Here is a 15,542-nt window from a genome sequence, read left to right on the forward strand (position 1 = left end):
TGGCCCTCTGGGGGACCAGGCCCTAGCGGCCTGAGAGCTGGGTGGATAGAAGCCAGGTGGTGGGTGGTAGACCAGATGCCTGGTTTCAGCAGCTGCTTTGTCACTGACCTGAAAGGAAGGTTCCTGATGCTGTGTATGTGTGTGCTCAGCAGTGTTTCAGTCTTTGCCACCTCGTGTACTGTATGTAGCCTGGCAGGCTCCTCTGCCCGTGGAACTTTTCAGGCAAGAATACTGGAGGGCAATGCCCTTTCCTCCTGCAGGGGAATCTTCCCAACCCAGGAATCGAACCCGTGTCTCTTGCGTCTCCTGCATTGGCAAGTGGATTGTTTATCACCAGCACTACGTGGGAAGCCAGAGCTCTTGGTAGAATAAACCAGCGCTCGGAGCGGCAAGGGGGTGATTAAACCACCCAGTTCTGGGGGCAAAAACAGTCCAAGGAGGGCTCCACAGGTCAGGGACTCCCCATTGTTCATTACCTTTTCCCCAAGGGCCCCCGTCCCCACAGGGGACAGGGCAGGTAAAAGCATCGAGATGGTCAGGTGCACCTTGGGGGAGCTTTCTCACCTGAAACTGAGGGGCTCAGTTGAGCAGTTTCTGAGCCCTGGCTTCCTGGGGTGGGAGGGGTAAGCACAACCCTAAGTCTCTGACCTCTCCTGGGAGGGGGTCTGGGCAGAGACCTCAGAGTCCGGAGGAAAAACGCTTTCCCCCAGGAGTCTGTTGACTGGTGCTCTACAACCAGCCGGAGAAGAAGAGGGTGTGGTGGGAAGAGGGGACTTGGGTTGAATCTTAATCAGTGATGTGCTCGGTCGCTCAGCCGTGTCCGGCTCTTTGCAGCCCCGTGGACTGGAGCCCGCCAGTCCTCTACCCATGGGATTCCTCAGGCAAGAATCTGGAGTGGGTTTCCATTTCTTCCTCCAGGGGATCTTCCTGACCCAGGGATTGAACCCACATCTCTTGCATCTCCTGCATTGCAGGCAGGTTCTTTACCATTAGCACGACCCGAGGAAGGGAAGCCCAGTCTGTCAGGACCACCCCACCTTTCAGACAAGGTCTAGTTTCCGGAACAACCAACAAAACTCAAATGGGATTTTTATTGTTAACAAGCAGTTCTGGGGCAGGGGGAAGGTGGAAACAACTGCTGAGTAACAAAGCTAGATTCCTTTCCAGCCCCCAGCCACAGTAAGGGAAATGCCCGGCGGGCCCTTCCCCAGCCATCCAGCATGCCCTTGTCCCAGATGTGGGCCCAGGAGCCCTAATCCCATGAACAGTCCCTCCTTGCTCCACCCCCGCCCCACATTCCTCAGGCCAATCTGGTTGCAGATCTTAGAGAAGAGTTTCGGCAACAGGAGTCTGTGCCCAGGGAGCCCTGGGATCCAGGGCTGGGAAGCCAGGGAGCCCTGCCATCCAGGCCATGCCTCCTGGGCTCAGTTCCCCTTCCCGTTGGCACTGAAGGCACGGAAGTGTGGGGGCAGGCACCCCCATGGTTCCTGGGTCCCAGGGGCCCCAGCCTTCTGAGATCCCGAGCTCCTGATGCCAGGTCATCCCCATCTGCCCAGCCTCCGTCTCCCATTACTGCCACACCCCATCAAGCCTTGGCGGGCAGGAGGGCCGGTTCCGGGCAGGGCCCCTCAGTTGTGCCCAAAGTGCCCGTTTTTGTTTTGGGTGCTTGTGCCATAGGGCAGGCGGGGCATCCGAGCAACCCGTTCGGAAACATCCCCTGGGTTGGAGGGGGCAGCGACAGGGGAGGTGTCCTCGGGGCCTGCAACGGGAAGGGCCAGGAGCTCTGCTTTAAGGCATGCCTCTCCATGCCCCTCTCGTCACCCACAGTGGCTCTGAACTCCCTAGGGGCACCTTCCCTCCAGAGGCCAGTCCCACTAATAGTCTTCAGGAACCCAGTTTCCAGCAAGGGGCAGCTATAGGGGCAGGGAGTTCAACCAGTCTCCTCCCTGGCCTGGCCAAGGGCTCCCCTCTCCCCATTGCTATCCCCGCCCCCCGACACTTGCTGGGACTCACCCAAGCTCTGGCACGGAGGGAGTTTGACCTTGGCCATAGGCAGCGTGGTCTTTCCCAGGGGTCTGATGGTAGGGGTCAGGTGTCCAACCACTGGCATCCTCTGTTCTTCGGTGTGATTCTCCACAGGCCGGGGTCCAGCAACGTGCATCTTGGGGCGGGACAGCTGTGTTGGCTGGAGAGCCAGATGAGCTGGGAGCTGCGTGGGGATCTGATACAAGGAGATGTTGGGTTCAGTTGGGGGAAACTCCATGGAGAGTAGTGCACAGCTAGTGGTACCCTGGGGCCTCTGGAGGAGTCCAGCCTTCAGAACCCGGCAAGGAGGGGGCCCAGACACCCCCAGCTCCTGTCCCTCTAGGCTCACCCCTTGTCCTGTGACTTCAAAGGCCTGGGACCTCCGCTTCCTCTTTGCCTCCAGGGACTCCTCTCGTTTGTTTCTTGGGCTTTTCTCCTGGCCTTGCAGCGGGGGACAAGGGCCATCGCCATGACACTCGACTGCCCGGGATGGCGCCTCGCCTGTGCTGCTGGATAGGCTGTCCTCGCTGGCGGTGTGCTGGAGGGTGGGGCTGGGCGGCCGCTTGCAGGCCAGCGGTCCGGGCGGCCGCACGTCATCAGTCTGACCCTTCAAGTGCAGGGACAGGCTGCTCTGCTTTATGGTGGGTGCCAGCAGTTGGCGCCCCTTGGCCCCCAGGGCCTGCAAGTGGTGCCGGGCAGCCTTCCCGGCGATGCTCTTGGTGTCGGCTGCGGTCTCCTTCCTCCCTGCGGCGGGACAGAGGGGCACCCACCCCGGGATCAATGCCACGTTTCCCCGCCCCCGCTCCTGCACCTCCAACACCCCTTTCTCTGCTGCAGCTCACCCCAACTTGCAGTTTGAGAAACTTTGGGCAAGTTTCTGAGCCTTCTTTTCATCTGTAAACTGATGATGGTAAAACTAGCCTCAGTGGGTTGGGAAGATTTTTTTTTTTTTTTACCATGACACACGGCATACAGGATCTTAGTTCCCTGACTGGGGATCGAACTTTCACCCGCTGCAGTGGAAGTGCTGAGTCTTAACCACTGGACTGCCAGGGAAGTCCCAGGTTCTAAGGATGGATTGCTGAGATATGAGGGTCACCTGTGGCCACAGGGTAGGGAGGATTCGGACTCTATTTGCTATTACAATTATTTCCGAGTGGGAAGTGGAGGGGGCGTGACCCCAAGTACCATGTGTTCCCCATTCTGGTTTCCAATTGTGTCCCCTGCTCTGTGTGGACAGAGCAGGTGGTTACTCTTCTCTGGGTACTGGTGCCTCTCTTTCTAGAATGATGCCTGGGTGTGTTCAGCAGAGGAGAGGGAAGGAAGGGGCTTCGGCTGGGTGCGCTGAGCTATTGAGATCATGCCAGGCTCAGGCTGATGGGGTGTCGGGGGAGGCAGGGGACACACCTTTGTGGGACAAAGGGATCTCCGACAGATTCTCGATGCTTTCAGGGGAGGAGTTGATCTGGCCGTTCAGTCCGACCTGAGTGGTGGCCTGTGAGATGAATGGGTTGGGAAAAGAAGCCATTGGACCCAGCAGGAACCCTATGTCCTCAGAGGGCTGTTTTGGAAAAGTTCCATCCCAACCACTGGATGTCTCTTCTGGGTACTCCCACCCGTGGGGCCCACTGCTCACCTCCTGTGTCACCAGGTTGCCCCCCCGGATTGGGGGTGGGGTGGGCAGACAGAAGCCCTTCGCTTGCCAGGCCCGGGAGCTGGTCTTGAACGGGTGGTTGGCTTCACTGAGGTGGGCAGAGGAGGATGGGCAGCTGTTGCCCAGGCTGGTACCATGGGGGTCCCACTGCCACCCCTCCTGAGAACTGTTGCATTGTGGGAACGAGGACCCCAAAGTCCTGGCTCCAGACCTGTGCCCCCCTCCCCTCTTTCCTGCTCCATCCTCCCTGAAGCCAGGTCTGGGCTGGCATCTCTGAGACACGGCCTGGTGGCTCAGGCGGGCTGGATGGCTGGAAGTGGCCCTCAGCTCACCTCTCAGTGCCGAGCAGAGGGAGGAAGCTTCCGTGCTGGTGCGGGGACTCGGAGTTCGGCATCTTGACGCTCTCTAGGTCAGACTCCTCCGGGGTCGGCACAGTTCCTGGGGGGCTAATCTTGGGCAAGGCGCTGTCCTGGGGAGAGGAAAGGAGGGAGAGGGGAGTCGGAAGACTTGGTCTCGGACCGAGTAAACAGCCTGGGTGACACAGGCACACAGAGTGTCTGGGGCTGTAATCTGGGCTGGGAGCCCCAGAAGACAGGGGGGCTTGTGTTCTGAGTCCCCAGGGGCCAGCCGTGGTCTGCTAGGCATCCCCAGGGGCACTGCCTGGTGGCCTGGGCTCCTGGGAGGGCATCTGGGGCCCTTAGTGATATCTCAGATGGCCAACCCTGACCCTCAGACCCTGAATGGGGACACGTGTGGGAGAAGAACACCACGGGAGGAGAGCTTGGCGAGGCTCTGTGTCGGATAAGGAGGAGGTGTCAGCTTTCTGGGGACCAGCCAGCCCAGTCCCGAGGCCACCCTACTTGCTGGAAGGCGCCGCCTTGGGCATCAGCCCTGCCCCTAGCACAGGGGCGCATGGTGCGGCCCGGGCGCCCACCTGCAGGGCCCGAGAGGCCAGGCGGTCCATCATGGTGGCACGCTCCAGGTTGCCCTCCTCATGCTCCCGCAGGTACACTTCGTACAGCTCCTTCAGATGCTGCGGCACGGCCAGGTTGCAGTCTGCGGTGGGGGAGCAGAGAGGCAGGGCTCAGTGCGCGCTCTCGGGCCCTTAGCGGGTCGGACTCGCGGGGTAGGTAGCGCGGGGACCCTACCCTGGATGAGCTGCCGCTGGGCGCGGATGATCTCCTCGCAGAGGCCGAGGCGCTGCTCCAGGCGGCGCAGGGCCTCGCGGCGGTGGCGGAGCGCGCCGTCGCGGAGCAGGGCTTGCGACTGCATCTCGGCCTTCTCCAGCTCCAGCTCGTGCACGCGGCAGAGCAGGCCGAGCGCCTCGCGCTGCTGCTCCGAGCTGACGCGCCGCGGCAGCGTCTCCTCCAGGCGGCGGCCCCGCGCGCGCAGCTCTCGGCACCGCTGCTCCAGCGCCAGCTGGGGAGCCGAGCGGGCCGTCAGCACCAGGTGGCTGATGAGGGGCCGCCCGCGCCCGCCGCTGAGCGGGTCCTCGCCCCTCCAAGCCCCCGGATGCTGTGCGGCCGGCTGAAGCCCCACTTCGAGGCCTGCTTTTCGAAGTAGTGTCTTGAACTCTGCACCCGGGGACTGCTCCTGAGTGACCCCTCTGTGCCCACTTATTGCAACCCATCCCTGAAACAGGCTGGGTGCAGTAAAGTCGCTCAGTTCTGTTCAACTCTTTGCGACCCCATGGACCGCAGCCCGCCAGGCTCCTTCTTCCATGGGATTCTCCAGGCGAGGACATTGGAGTGGGCTGCCATTTCCTTCTCCAAAGGATCTTCCCGACCCAGGGATGGAACCTCAGTCTCCCGCATTGGTGGCCAGACTCTTTACCATCTGAGCCACCAGGGAATCCAGGAAAATGAGCTCCGTGGACCAGCTCAACTGCAGCCCATCTCATGCCCTCTGGACTGGTGGACCCTGAAGCCCCCTGGTATGGCTATGCTCCAGAACAGAGAAGGGAGATCTGGAAAATCCTCATTAAAATGTTGGCTAACAGTTTTCTGAGTCTTTAATGTGTGAAAGGATTTATTTACTCTTCTCATCAACCCCACTAGGGTTGACCATTCCCATTTTAAAGATGAGTTCTTGCCTGGAGAATCCCATGGACAGAGGAGGCTGGTGGGCTATAGTCCAGGGGGTAACAAAGAGTCGGACCCAACTGAGCGACTGAGTCCACACACACAAAGCGTTAGTCCCTCACTGGTGTCTGACTCTGTGACCCGCCAGGCTCCTCTGTCCATGGGGTTCTCCAGGAAAGAATACTGGAGTGGGTAGCCATTTCCTACTCCAGGGGATCTTCCCGACCCAGGGATCGAAGTGGCATCTCCTGCATTGCAGGTGGATTCTTTACCATCTGAGCCACGAGCGAAGTTCTCAGATGAGAAAGAGAGACTCAAAGTCACAGGGGATTTGTGGCCTGAGAGCCCAGGTTTCACTCCTCCCACAAGCTTCCCCCAGCCCCTTCCTGCTGAGTCTCTCAACCCCCTTTCCCAGACCCAGAGCCCCAGGCACCTTCTGCTTTCGCAGCTTCTTCTGCTCAGTCATCAAGGTAGCGATGCTTTCGCGGGCAGACACCACCTCGGCGGGCTCCTCGATGTCTGGCTGGTTGTCACCGGTGTCCGAGTCCTTCCTGGTGTCATCCTTAGTGAAGGACTCCTTCCGACGCTCCTCCCGCCACTTGAGTGCCCGGCGTGACTTCTCATGCTTCCAGCTGCCACAGCCCCAACCCCAAAGGAGACGGGGGATTCAGGCCATGGAGGGTTGGGGGGCATAAGGTGCGGCTCCAGCTCCCGGCTCCCATCCCAGGCCAGCTGTGCTTACCTGGCAATGGTGAGCAGGTGGTGGGAGGTGTCCACCTCCAGCTCCATGCCGCGGTTCTCCAGCTCCAGCAGGCGTCTCCGTGTGTCCATTTGCTCCTGGAAGGTGCTGATCAGCTGCTCACGAAGGTGTTCCATTGCAGCCTGTTCGCCCTGCCCGCTGTGCAGCTGGACCTCGGCTGCCCGTTGAATGGGAGATGGGAGAGGTCAGCGGAGGAGGAAAGGTCAGCCCAGGAAAGTCTGGGTCCGCCTGGGCCCTCCCCCCCTCTTTCTCCCCAAAAGACTTCTGTGCAACCACCTCCTCCAGGAAGACCTCCTAGATTACCCCCTCCCACATTCCACCTTCCACATTGTCTTCAGGCAGTGACCCAAAGGTGACTCCCAGCTCCCTGTATGAACTGGGCTTCCACCAGCCTTTAGAGTGCCTTTCTGTCACCTAGTAAAAGGCACCCCTTAGACACTTTACTGCCATGTGCTGCAAGATCACCAAAGCAAGTACAGAAAATCTGTAAGGGAACCGTATCCCTCCTGGCGATGCCAGGCCCAGTCTGACAGCCCTCACTGCAGTCCCCAGAGTGAAGCCCCCACACAGCTAAATGCCCAGGTGACTCTCACTCTGATACCACCGAATCCTCGGGTGAGGTCTCTGAGGCAGAGATCACGATTCTCTTTGACAGCTGAAGGACGGGTGGCTTAAAGGCTACTCAGCCAGAAAGAGCCCAAGTCCGGCTTTGAAGCCAGCACTGTCTGACCGCAGAGCACCCTGAGGGGCATCGGGAGACGGGTTCTGGCTCACAGAGACCCACGCACGCACCCTGGATGTGGCGGATGTCGCCCCGCCCCAGCTGGGCTCGGTCCGGGCTCCGCCCACCCCGCTCCTCGATCTTGCGCTTGAGCCTCTGGATCTCGCCCCGCAGGTCAGCAATGATGTTCGTGTACTGGGCGATGTGGTAGGAGACGCTTAGCAGGTTCCGCTTCACCTGGGGAGGGGGCGGGGTACAGTCACCTGGGGGCCAGGGCCTGCCAGTGGGGACCCTCTTTTTCTGCTGGTTGACAGTAATGACCTCCTCGCCTCCAACCCTGTTCTATGCTCTGCTTAGTCACTCAGCTGTGCCTGACTCTCTGTGACCCCATGGACTGTAGCCTGGCGGGCTCCTCTGTCCATGGGATTCTCCAGGCAAGAATACTGGAGTGGGTGCCATGCCCTCCTCCAGGGGATCTTCAACCCAGGGATTGAACCCAGGTCTCCTGCATTGCAGGCGGATTCTTTACCACCTGAGCTACCAGGGAAGCCCTGCCTCCGACCCTACAACCTATCAAACTACATGCCCCCACCAGAGGCATACTCCTAAAATTATGTGCCACCCCCCAGCCCCCAAGCCCCGGCTCTCTGTGCCACTCAACCTTCATTGGCTCCCTACTGCTGGGAGAATGTCCTGATTCCTTCATTTGGTGTTGAAGGCACACTGCTCTCTCTAGTTTCATCTGGCTCACTGCTCCAGTGGAGGAAGCATTCTCCTCACCCCACCTCTGCCGCCAACACCACCTCCTCCCTGCCTTAGGAGCCTCTGTCCTCACTGCTCCCTCCCTTCTGGAGTCTCCTCTTCACCCTTCAGATTCCCACTCACGGTCTCTAAAGAGGTCCGTGGGATCCCACTGGCCTCCCTGCTGTTGGCGTGACTGCTATTAATAATATTCTGAACTATCAATTCGCTCTTTTAAGGGTCTCTTCCCACCATTAAGTTACTTAATGGAGAGAGTAGAGATAAAGCTTCCAGCTCCTGACACAGTAGCTGGAAAACTGCTGTGTTAGGAGAATGTTGGTTAGGTTCTTAGACTCTTCACATGGGTGGGCCCAGATGACCTCATAGATAGCCAGGATTCTAACACACTGATCAGAAAATGTAGGGAAACCTTGAAAACTGGGCAGAGCTCAGTGCCCTTCCTCCCCAGCCGGGAAGCCGCTTAGCTCCCTTCAGCCTCACTGTCCTCGGCTGTAAGATGAGGACAGAAATAACGCCTGCCTGAACTGATAAAGGGCCCACAGTATAAGTGCTCAGTAACAGTCACTATTGGAACTGTCGGGGTTAGGGCCTTCGGAGGAGTAAAGGTCTGAACGAGCATCTTTTAAGATGAAAACAGAAGATGGAAGGGGATGGTGGGGCTCGGGGCACAGACCTTGGGGATGAGCACAGACTTTGAGCAAGAGGAGGACCGGGACTTCCCTGGAGGTCCGATGGTTAAGAGTCTGCCTGCCGATGCAGGGGACATGGGTTTGGTGTCTGGTCTGGGAAGATCTCACACGCCACGGGGCAACTAAGCCCATAAGCCACCCTTACTGAGCCCACATGCCCCAGAGCCCACGTCGCACAAGAGAATCCACCACAGTCGCCACAACTAGAGAGGAGCCCCCAGTTCGCCGCAACCAGAGAAACCCCACACATAGCAACAAAGACTGACCGTGGCCAAATAAAGTTTGAAAAGAGAAGGAGCCCCTCAGAAGCTGTGGGCTTCCTGGCAAGCCACAGGGGGCCAGATCAGTGGCGGCTCAGTCCAGTGTGTGTGTTCGGGGGGCTGGGGGTGGCAGGCCTTGGAGTCAGTCAGGGGGCTTGAATCTTGGCCCAGAAGGGCAGATCCTGGGGGCACAGAGCAGGGGCCCCTCACCCGGGTCTTGATGCTCTTGGCCCGGCCGGCGTAGGTCAGGGTGTTCCGGGACTCCTCGAAGGCGCTGCTCGCTGGGCTGATGTGGGCGATCATCACGGTGCGGCTGTTTCCCCCCAGGGAGTCCTGGACGGGCCGGGGGCGGGCGGCGGTCAGCAGGGGGCTGCCTCCCTGGACCCTGCTTCCCGCTCGTGACGCCCTCGTGGCGTGTGTGTGCATCTCTCTCTCACACACTCACAGGTGCTGGTGCCGAGCACCCCATGGGCCCTCCCGCCCCCTCTGCCGCCTCCCCGCTTCTTCCCTCTCCGTTTCTTCTCCAAAGCTCATGTTAGAAAATTTCCAGCATCTGAGTCAGGGCCTCCCAGCTCTCCTCCTCCCCCGCTCATATACATGAGGACGAGGAAAGGTTGGCTGGAACCAGAGCGGGAGGAGCTCTGAGGGGTCCTGGGCTTCTCCGCCATCTCCTCGGGCCATCCAGGTCACCCCGTCTGCTGACGGCGGAAGGTGCCATTGTCTTGGCTGGAGCGAGGCTGGTGATGGAGTGAACTGGGCCTGTGGCCACTGCCTCCCTTGTCCCGGGCTTAGCCCTGCCCTCTTCAACGGAGAGAGTGTGCGGGGCTACAGGGGCCTGGGGGCAAAGCCCTTGGGCGTGGCAGTGACCAGCTGAGCAACTTCAAGCAAGCTCCTTCACCTCCCTAACCCTCAGCTCCCTCCGGTTTCTAGGTGGCAGGAGCCGGCTCTCGCACCCCCAGCCTGCAGGTGCAGTGATGCTGGCGGGCTGATGCCCGGCGTTAGGTCACCTGCAGCTCTGCCATCAGCCCAGCCAGACCTCTGCTGGGGCCCTCCATCCAGCACTTACTGGCGGGAGCCTTTGGGGAGGTTACTTAGCCTCTTGGTGCCTCGGTGTCCTCGTCTGCAAATGGGATTAACGACCCCCTAACTCAGATACGCTACCCGATAAAAGGAACTGAGGAGAATTCCCTGGCCGTCTGGTGGTTAGAACTCCATGCTTTCACTACTGAGGGCCCAGGGTTCAGTCCCTGGTCGGGAAATTAAGATCCCACAAATCATGCAGAATGGCTCCCTCCTCTCCAAAAAGGAACTGGGTGTGGCGAGGTGAAGCAGTCCATTCAGAGACCAGCCAGGAGTGCGCCCCCCACCCCACAACAGCAGCCTCTGGGAGCCACGAGACTGACTGTCCACCTGAACCCCCAAATCCAGATGACTCCCAGTTCCCTCAAATCCACAGCCCTGGGTGGGAGGGGGGCGGTCAGATGCTCAGATGCAACCTCTTTTCCTCCCCGCTGTTCGCAAACAGGGGCCGGCGAGCGCGTGCTCAGTCGCTTCAGCCATGTCCGACTCTTCTAGACCCCGTGGACTGGCTCCTTTGTCCATGGGATTCTCCAGGCAAGAGTACTGGCGTGGGTTGCCATGCCCTCCTCCAGGGGATCTTCCTGACCCAGGAATCAAACCCCCATCTCCTGCATTGCAGGCAGATTTTTTTTTACCCCCTCAGCCACCCGGAAACCCCTAACACACAGGACACCCAGTTTAGATCTGAAATTTGGATGAGTGAGCTTTTTTTAAAGTATAAGTATGTCTCAAAGATGGCATGGGACATACATACTGATACCCAAACCAGATTTCGTTATTTATCCGTTATTTATTCACATGCAGCTGGACATCCTGTATTTCTCTCTGTGCAGCTGGCAGCCCCACCCCGGTGCCCAGGGCCCAGGCCCGGTGGCAGCTGGTACCTTCAGGAGGCGGGTGAGCTTGCTGTCGCGATAGTTGACGTACTTGTTGGTGGCCTTGTCGCTGAGCGCATTGATGCAGTTGCCCAGGGCCAGCAGCGAGCGGTTGATGTGGGCCCCCTCTTTCATGCGCTGCCCACGGTTCTGCGTCTGGGGGCGCGAGCAGCAGGTATGACTCCCCACCCCAGGCCATCCTGGGTTGTAAACCCTCTCCCCATCCCCCAGGGCTCTGCAAGGAAGAGACGCTGAGGACCTGGTCTGCCCTCTGCCCAGGGAGGGCATTCCAGAAGGTCAGAGAACAAGAAGGTCTCTGGACAAGAGTGGGGCTTCCTAGGCGGGTGCTAGTGGTAAAGAACCTGCCTGGCAATGCAGGAGACACAGGAAACGCCGGTTCGATCCCTGGGTCTAGGAGATTCTCTGGAGGAGGGCGTGGCAACCCACTCCAATACTCTTGCCTAGAAAATCTCATGGACAGAGGAGCCTGGCGGGCTGCACTCCATGGGGTCACAGAGTTGGACACGACCAAAGCAACTGAGCACGCAAGCTGGACAAGAGCAGGGGACAGGACGCTCCCACGGAGGGCTGAGAGCCTGGCTCTTCGTCTGCCTGGGGACTGACCCGCTGGCACAGTTAAGGGCAGCGCCGAGGGCGAGATGGCGGGAGGTCGCGACTTCCCAGGCAGCTCAGCTGGGAGCCCTCACGGCTGTGGGCTCCCGGCTCTAGAGAGAGAGCCAGGCTCCAGAGGGGAAGGATGGAAGTTTGCGTGTATGTGGGGAAGGGTGTGTGAGCGTGTGTGAGTTGCATGTGTACATGTGACAGCGTGTATATGTGTATAAGAAGGTGTGTGAGGAACCCCCTGGGGTTCCAGGGTCTAAGACTCCACGCTCCCAATGCAGGGGGCCTGCGTTCGATCCCTGGTTAGGGAACTAGGTCCCACATCCACAGCTAAGAGTTTGAATGCTGCAACTAAAGATTCCATGTGCCATTACTAAGACCCGAAGCAGCCGATACATAAATAAATAATAAGTAAATATTTTAAAAAAAGGAAACCTGTGCATTAGGAAATGCATGAATTTGTGCATGAATGGATGTAAGAGCAGGACAGGACCAAGTCCCAGGAGGCTCTGCCACCCTTGGGAGACATCTCTGCCCAGCCTGGTGAAGCTGGGATCGGGTGGCTGCAGGGCACACCCTCTCCCCACTGGCTGCTCCCCGCCCCCTTCCTCCAGGAAGCCCTCAGGCCTTTATGGAAAGAAAATGTGTTTCTCCCACTCCACCCTGTGGAAACCAACCCCACGTGTTCCAACATGAAACCCTTGTTGCTTCTCCCTGGTGCTTGCGTTTGCCTCAGTGCTAATGGTGAGATGCCCATGGATTCAGGCGACCACGAAACTTCTGAATTTGCCCACAAGAGGGGGCCAGGGTGGCAGGGCTGGGCAAACGGCGATGGGGAGGGACGAACACTGACAAGTGGGTGGCAGGCTCTTTTCTCTCCCTGATGTGGTGGGCAGGGTCCCCTCCCTCAGGGGACATTGTCTCCCCGGGGCGCCAGCTCCTCACCGGGCCCGTTCATTCTCCTGGCTGTTTCCCCAGGTCCTCTGGGACACACACTGTTTTCTTCCCTGGAGAGACCCTCACACTCCCAGGCCCCTTCCCACAAAACAGCCCCTTGGCGGGGGGGGGGATCTCCCTGGGGTACCCTAACCCAGCCAATCCTTTCTGTCCTCTGTGACATCCCTCAGTGCCCGCCCCTCTGGAGCACCCCCCACTCCCGCCCTCCCTGAGACAGTCCCCACTCCACCCCTTGGGGAGCGGGGTGGGCCAGCCTCCCTGCCCCGCACCCCCAAGCTCTGCCCCCAGCCCCGGGGGGAGCCGGCCTCACCTGGGAGGCCCGCTCAGAGCCAGCCAGGTCGATCATGAAGAGTCGGCCCTGCCGCACCTCCTGCAGGACGTCCCTGACCCGGCTGCGCTGGCGCACGGCCACCTGGAGCACGGCGTGGGAGCGCGAGGACGTCTGGTTGGCGGCTGTGGGCTCCTGGGTCCTCTGCCGGTTCCCCCTCATCAGCAGCTGCATGATCTGGGTGGGCAGGGCAGAGCAGGGAGGCCACTCCTGGGGGCCCGTGGGGATGCTCCCCAGTCCTGCCTCTGCGAGGTTGGGAAGGGGCCCAAGGCAGGGCTGGGTCAGCCGCCCGTGTGCTGTGGGGGCCGAGTGTTCAGGGCCTGTCTGTCAACTGGGAGGCTGGGTGCCTGGCCGGTCCCCAGGGTCGGCGTGGCCGGGGGCGTGTCATCCAGGGTCCTCTGTGTCTGCCCCAGCTCCAGCCACCTGAACTGCAGTGGCTCCCTGGTTGCAGAGCCCTGCCGCCTCTGGTCATACCCCCACACACAGAGATTAGTGTCCTCCACTACCCGACTGGCTGCACAAGACTCGCCTCTTTGGCATTGATGGTGGAGACCTCAGTGATTCCAGCCACCTGGATCACTCCCTTGGAGTCTTCCCTCAGCTCCAGGTACCCCAGGGAAGGGTTCAGCAGGTCCCGGATCATCTCATTGTAGATCTGATGGGACCGGTTGGGAGGGGCAGGGGACAGACGTTAACGGGAGACCAAGAGCAGGAGGCTCAGGCAACAGCCGGGCTCTCCATCCCTCCCGAGAGCTCCAGGCTCCTCTCAGGGAAACCCTGGGTTAAGGAGATGGACCCCTTCCTTCCTTCCTATGGGGTGGGCATAAGGGGGCTTCAGCATCCAGGGGGGAAATACTGGGCTGCCAGAGCCAACGGTACAGAAGGTAGCAGGCCGGCCGGGCACCAGGCAGAGGATAGGACCTAACCCATGGCCAAGCCCTGGTGGTTGCTAGGCAACCCTTATGGTACCTTCACCCAGCCTCCCTAGCCACGGCCATCGAAGTGCATTTTGCTGTCTAAGTCAACATGATGCTGGCTGGAGCAGGTGCTGGCAGCAATGCCTCGCTGCCCCTCCTGAGCTGTCACCCAGGAGATTATCAGCTTCCAGAGGGAGCCAGGGAGGCCAGGAGCCAGATGGAGCCTAGCCCAGTGGCTCTCCCGCCGCTTCTGGCCTCTGTGGGCCCCCACCCACACTGATCTGCTATTGCCTAGTGATAGCACTCCCACAGGTGGGCATCGGGGGCTATGTCAAGGTGGAGAAGGCTGGCAGGTCTAAGCCTGTCTGTGTATGTAACATTCTCACCTGTACCTACATATACAGAGTGCCTACAGGTAGCCTGGCAAAGCAAACAGGGTTGGCTCAGTCGTGTCCGACTCTCTGAGACCCCATGCACTGTAGCCCACCAGGCTCCTCTGTCCATGGGATTCTCCAGACAAGAATGGAGTGGGTTGCCATTTCCTTCTCCAGGGGATCTTCCCAAGCCTGGGTCTCCTGCATTGCAGGCAGATTCTTTACCATCTGAGCCACCAGGCAAGTGGAGGAGTGGGTCCAGAGGATGGCCTCTGGGAGGCTGGCTGAGGTCTGTGTGCAGTGACCAGGTAGCTTTGGAGTAGCCAAGTGGGCAGGGCCCGGCTCTAAAGCCGCAGGGTCCTGAGTCTGAATTCCTGTTCCCCCACTTACTGTGTGACCGCGGAACTGTGGCTATCTAGTTGCCTAACCTCTCTGAGTTTTTATAAAGTCAGGCCGACCACATGCACGTGTGAGAGCAGCCGTGACGAGCGCCCCCAGGAAACTGCCCCCTGACCTGACCCCTGGGAGGTAAACCAGCCCGGGCCTGTGGACCTCCTGGCCCAAGCCCACAGGACGGGGTGGGCCGAGGGCTCACCTCCAGGTAGGACATGGACACCTCGTATTCCATGTCATCGCTGGTCTCCTCGATGGCACGGAAGAGGTCGTTGAGGGTCCGAACGTAGATGCCGGGCTCGTGGTCTGTGCCCAGCATGGTGTAGGTTTTCCCGCAGCCTGGGGCAGAGCAGGGTGGGTGGGTGAGCAGGATGGAGACTGGGAGCACGGGGGCCCCTGGCAAACCTGGGGGTGTCCTCAAGGCTGGAGCCTCCCAGGTGGCCGGGAGGTGGGATAGGGGGAGAAGATGGCATCCTTGGCTGGGGGTGGGGCTCTGGGTCTAAAGGGCTCTGGGAGAGGGCAGTTTCAATCGGCCATGTCCTTGATTCCTGCTGCGGCCTGGGCCAGACAAGCTCTGAGGTAGAGGGTGAGGAGCTTGATTCTTGGGGGCACTCGCCCTCACCTGTGGGGCCATAGGCAAAGACAGTGGCATTGTAGCCTGAGATGACGCCTTCGATGAGGCTCTTGGTGGTGGCCTGATACACCATCTCCTGTAGGAAAGAGGAGATCCATCAGGGCCCTGGGCACAGCCAGGGCAGAGCACACGGGCCCACGGGCTCACCCTGATGCCCAAGAGGCAGTTTCATCCTTGGAGCCCTCGGGCCCTGAGATGTGGGTGTGGGAAGGGGGATGGCTGTCTCTGCTTTCCCCCCATGGGTCGGGGGGGCAGGGAATGCCAGCCTGCAAGAGTGCTCAGGACACCTGAGACCCTCCCCACCAACAGCTGGCTCCCAGCCCCCAGCCCAGAGGACGCCTCACACCTGCTCCTTGGAGCATCCACGGATGGGTGAGATGGGGGTCCCTGGGAGGGTGTCAGCTTCCCTGA

The 15,542-nt window shown here is 60.0% G+C and overlaps 1 protein-coding gene across 5 annotated transcripts in view; it reads right to left on the reverse strand.

Moving 5' to 3' along the window:
* Nucleotides 1-15,542, reverse strand: part of LOC113878048 (kinesin-like protein KIF19) — a 35,540-nt gene that overhangs the window by 6,287 nt on the left and 13,711 nt on the right. Inside the window, exons 4-20 of one of the 5 annotated variants that reach the window (XM_027518873.1) lie at nt 15,120-15,207; nt 14,700-14,836; nt 13,343-13,468; nt 12,796-12,990; nt 10,917-11,063; nt 9,163-9,285; nt 7,313-7,478; nt 6,503-6,677; nt 6,194-6,392; nt 4,828-5,098; nt 4,614-4,735; nt 4,012-4,148; nt 3,662-3,767; nt 3,433-3,520; nt 2,375-2,769; nt 2,014-2,221; nt 1,073-1,759 (exon numbers count right to left, since the gene is read on the reverse strand). In XM_027518873.1, coding sequence (XP_027374674.1) covers nt 1,629-1,759; nt 2,014-2,221; nt 2,375-2,769; nt 3,433-3,520; nt 3,662-3,767; nt 4,012-4,148; nt 4,614-4,735; nt 4,828-5,098; nt 6,194-6,392; nt 6,503-6,677; nt 7,313-7,478; nt 9,163-9,285; nt 10,917-11,063; nt 12,796-12,990; nt 13,343-13,468; nt 14,700-14,836; nt 15,120-15,207 — 2,814 coding nt within the window. In that variant the 3' untranslated portion in view covers nt 1,073-1,628. Of the gene's footprint in view, nt 1-1,072; nt 1,760-2,013; nt 2,222-2,374; nt 2,770-3,432; nt 3,521-3,661; nt 3,768-4,011; nt 4,149-4,613; nt 4,736-4,827; nt 5,099-6,193; nt 6,393-6,502; nt 6,678-7,312; nt 7,479-9,162; nt 9,286-10,916; nt 11,064-12,795; nt 12,991-13,342; nt 13,469-14,699; nt 14,837-15,119; nt 15,208-15,542 lie in introns of those variants that run through there. The other 4 variants (XM_027518875.1, XM_027518876.1, XM_027518878.1 and 1 more) reach the window with 4 other exon arrangements.

This window comes from Bos indicus x Bos taurus, chromosome 19 (assembly GCF_003369695.1).
Source record: "Bos indicus x Bos taurus breed Angus x Brahman F1 hybrid chromosome 19, Bos_hybrid_MaternalHap_v2.0, whole genome shotgun sequence".
NCBI lineage: Eukaryota > Metazoa > Chordata > Mammalia > Artiodactyla > Bovidae > Bos > Bos indicus x Bos taurus.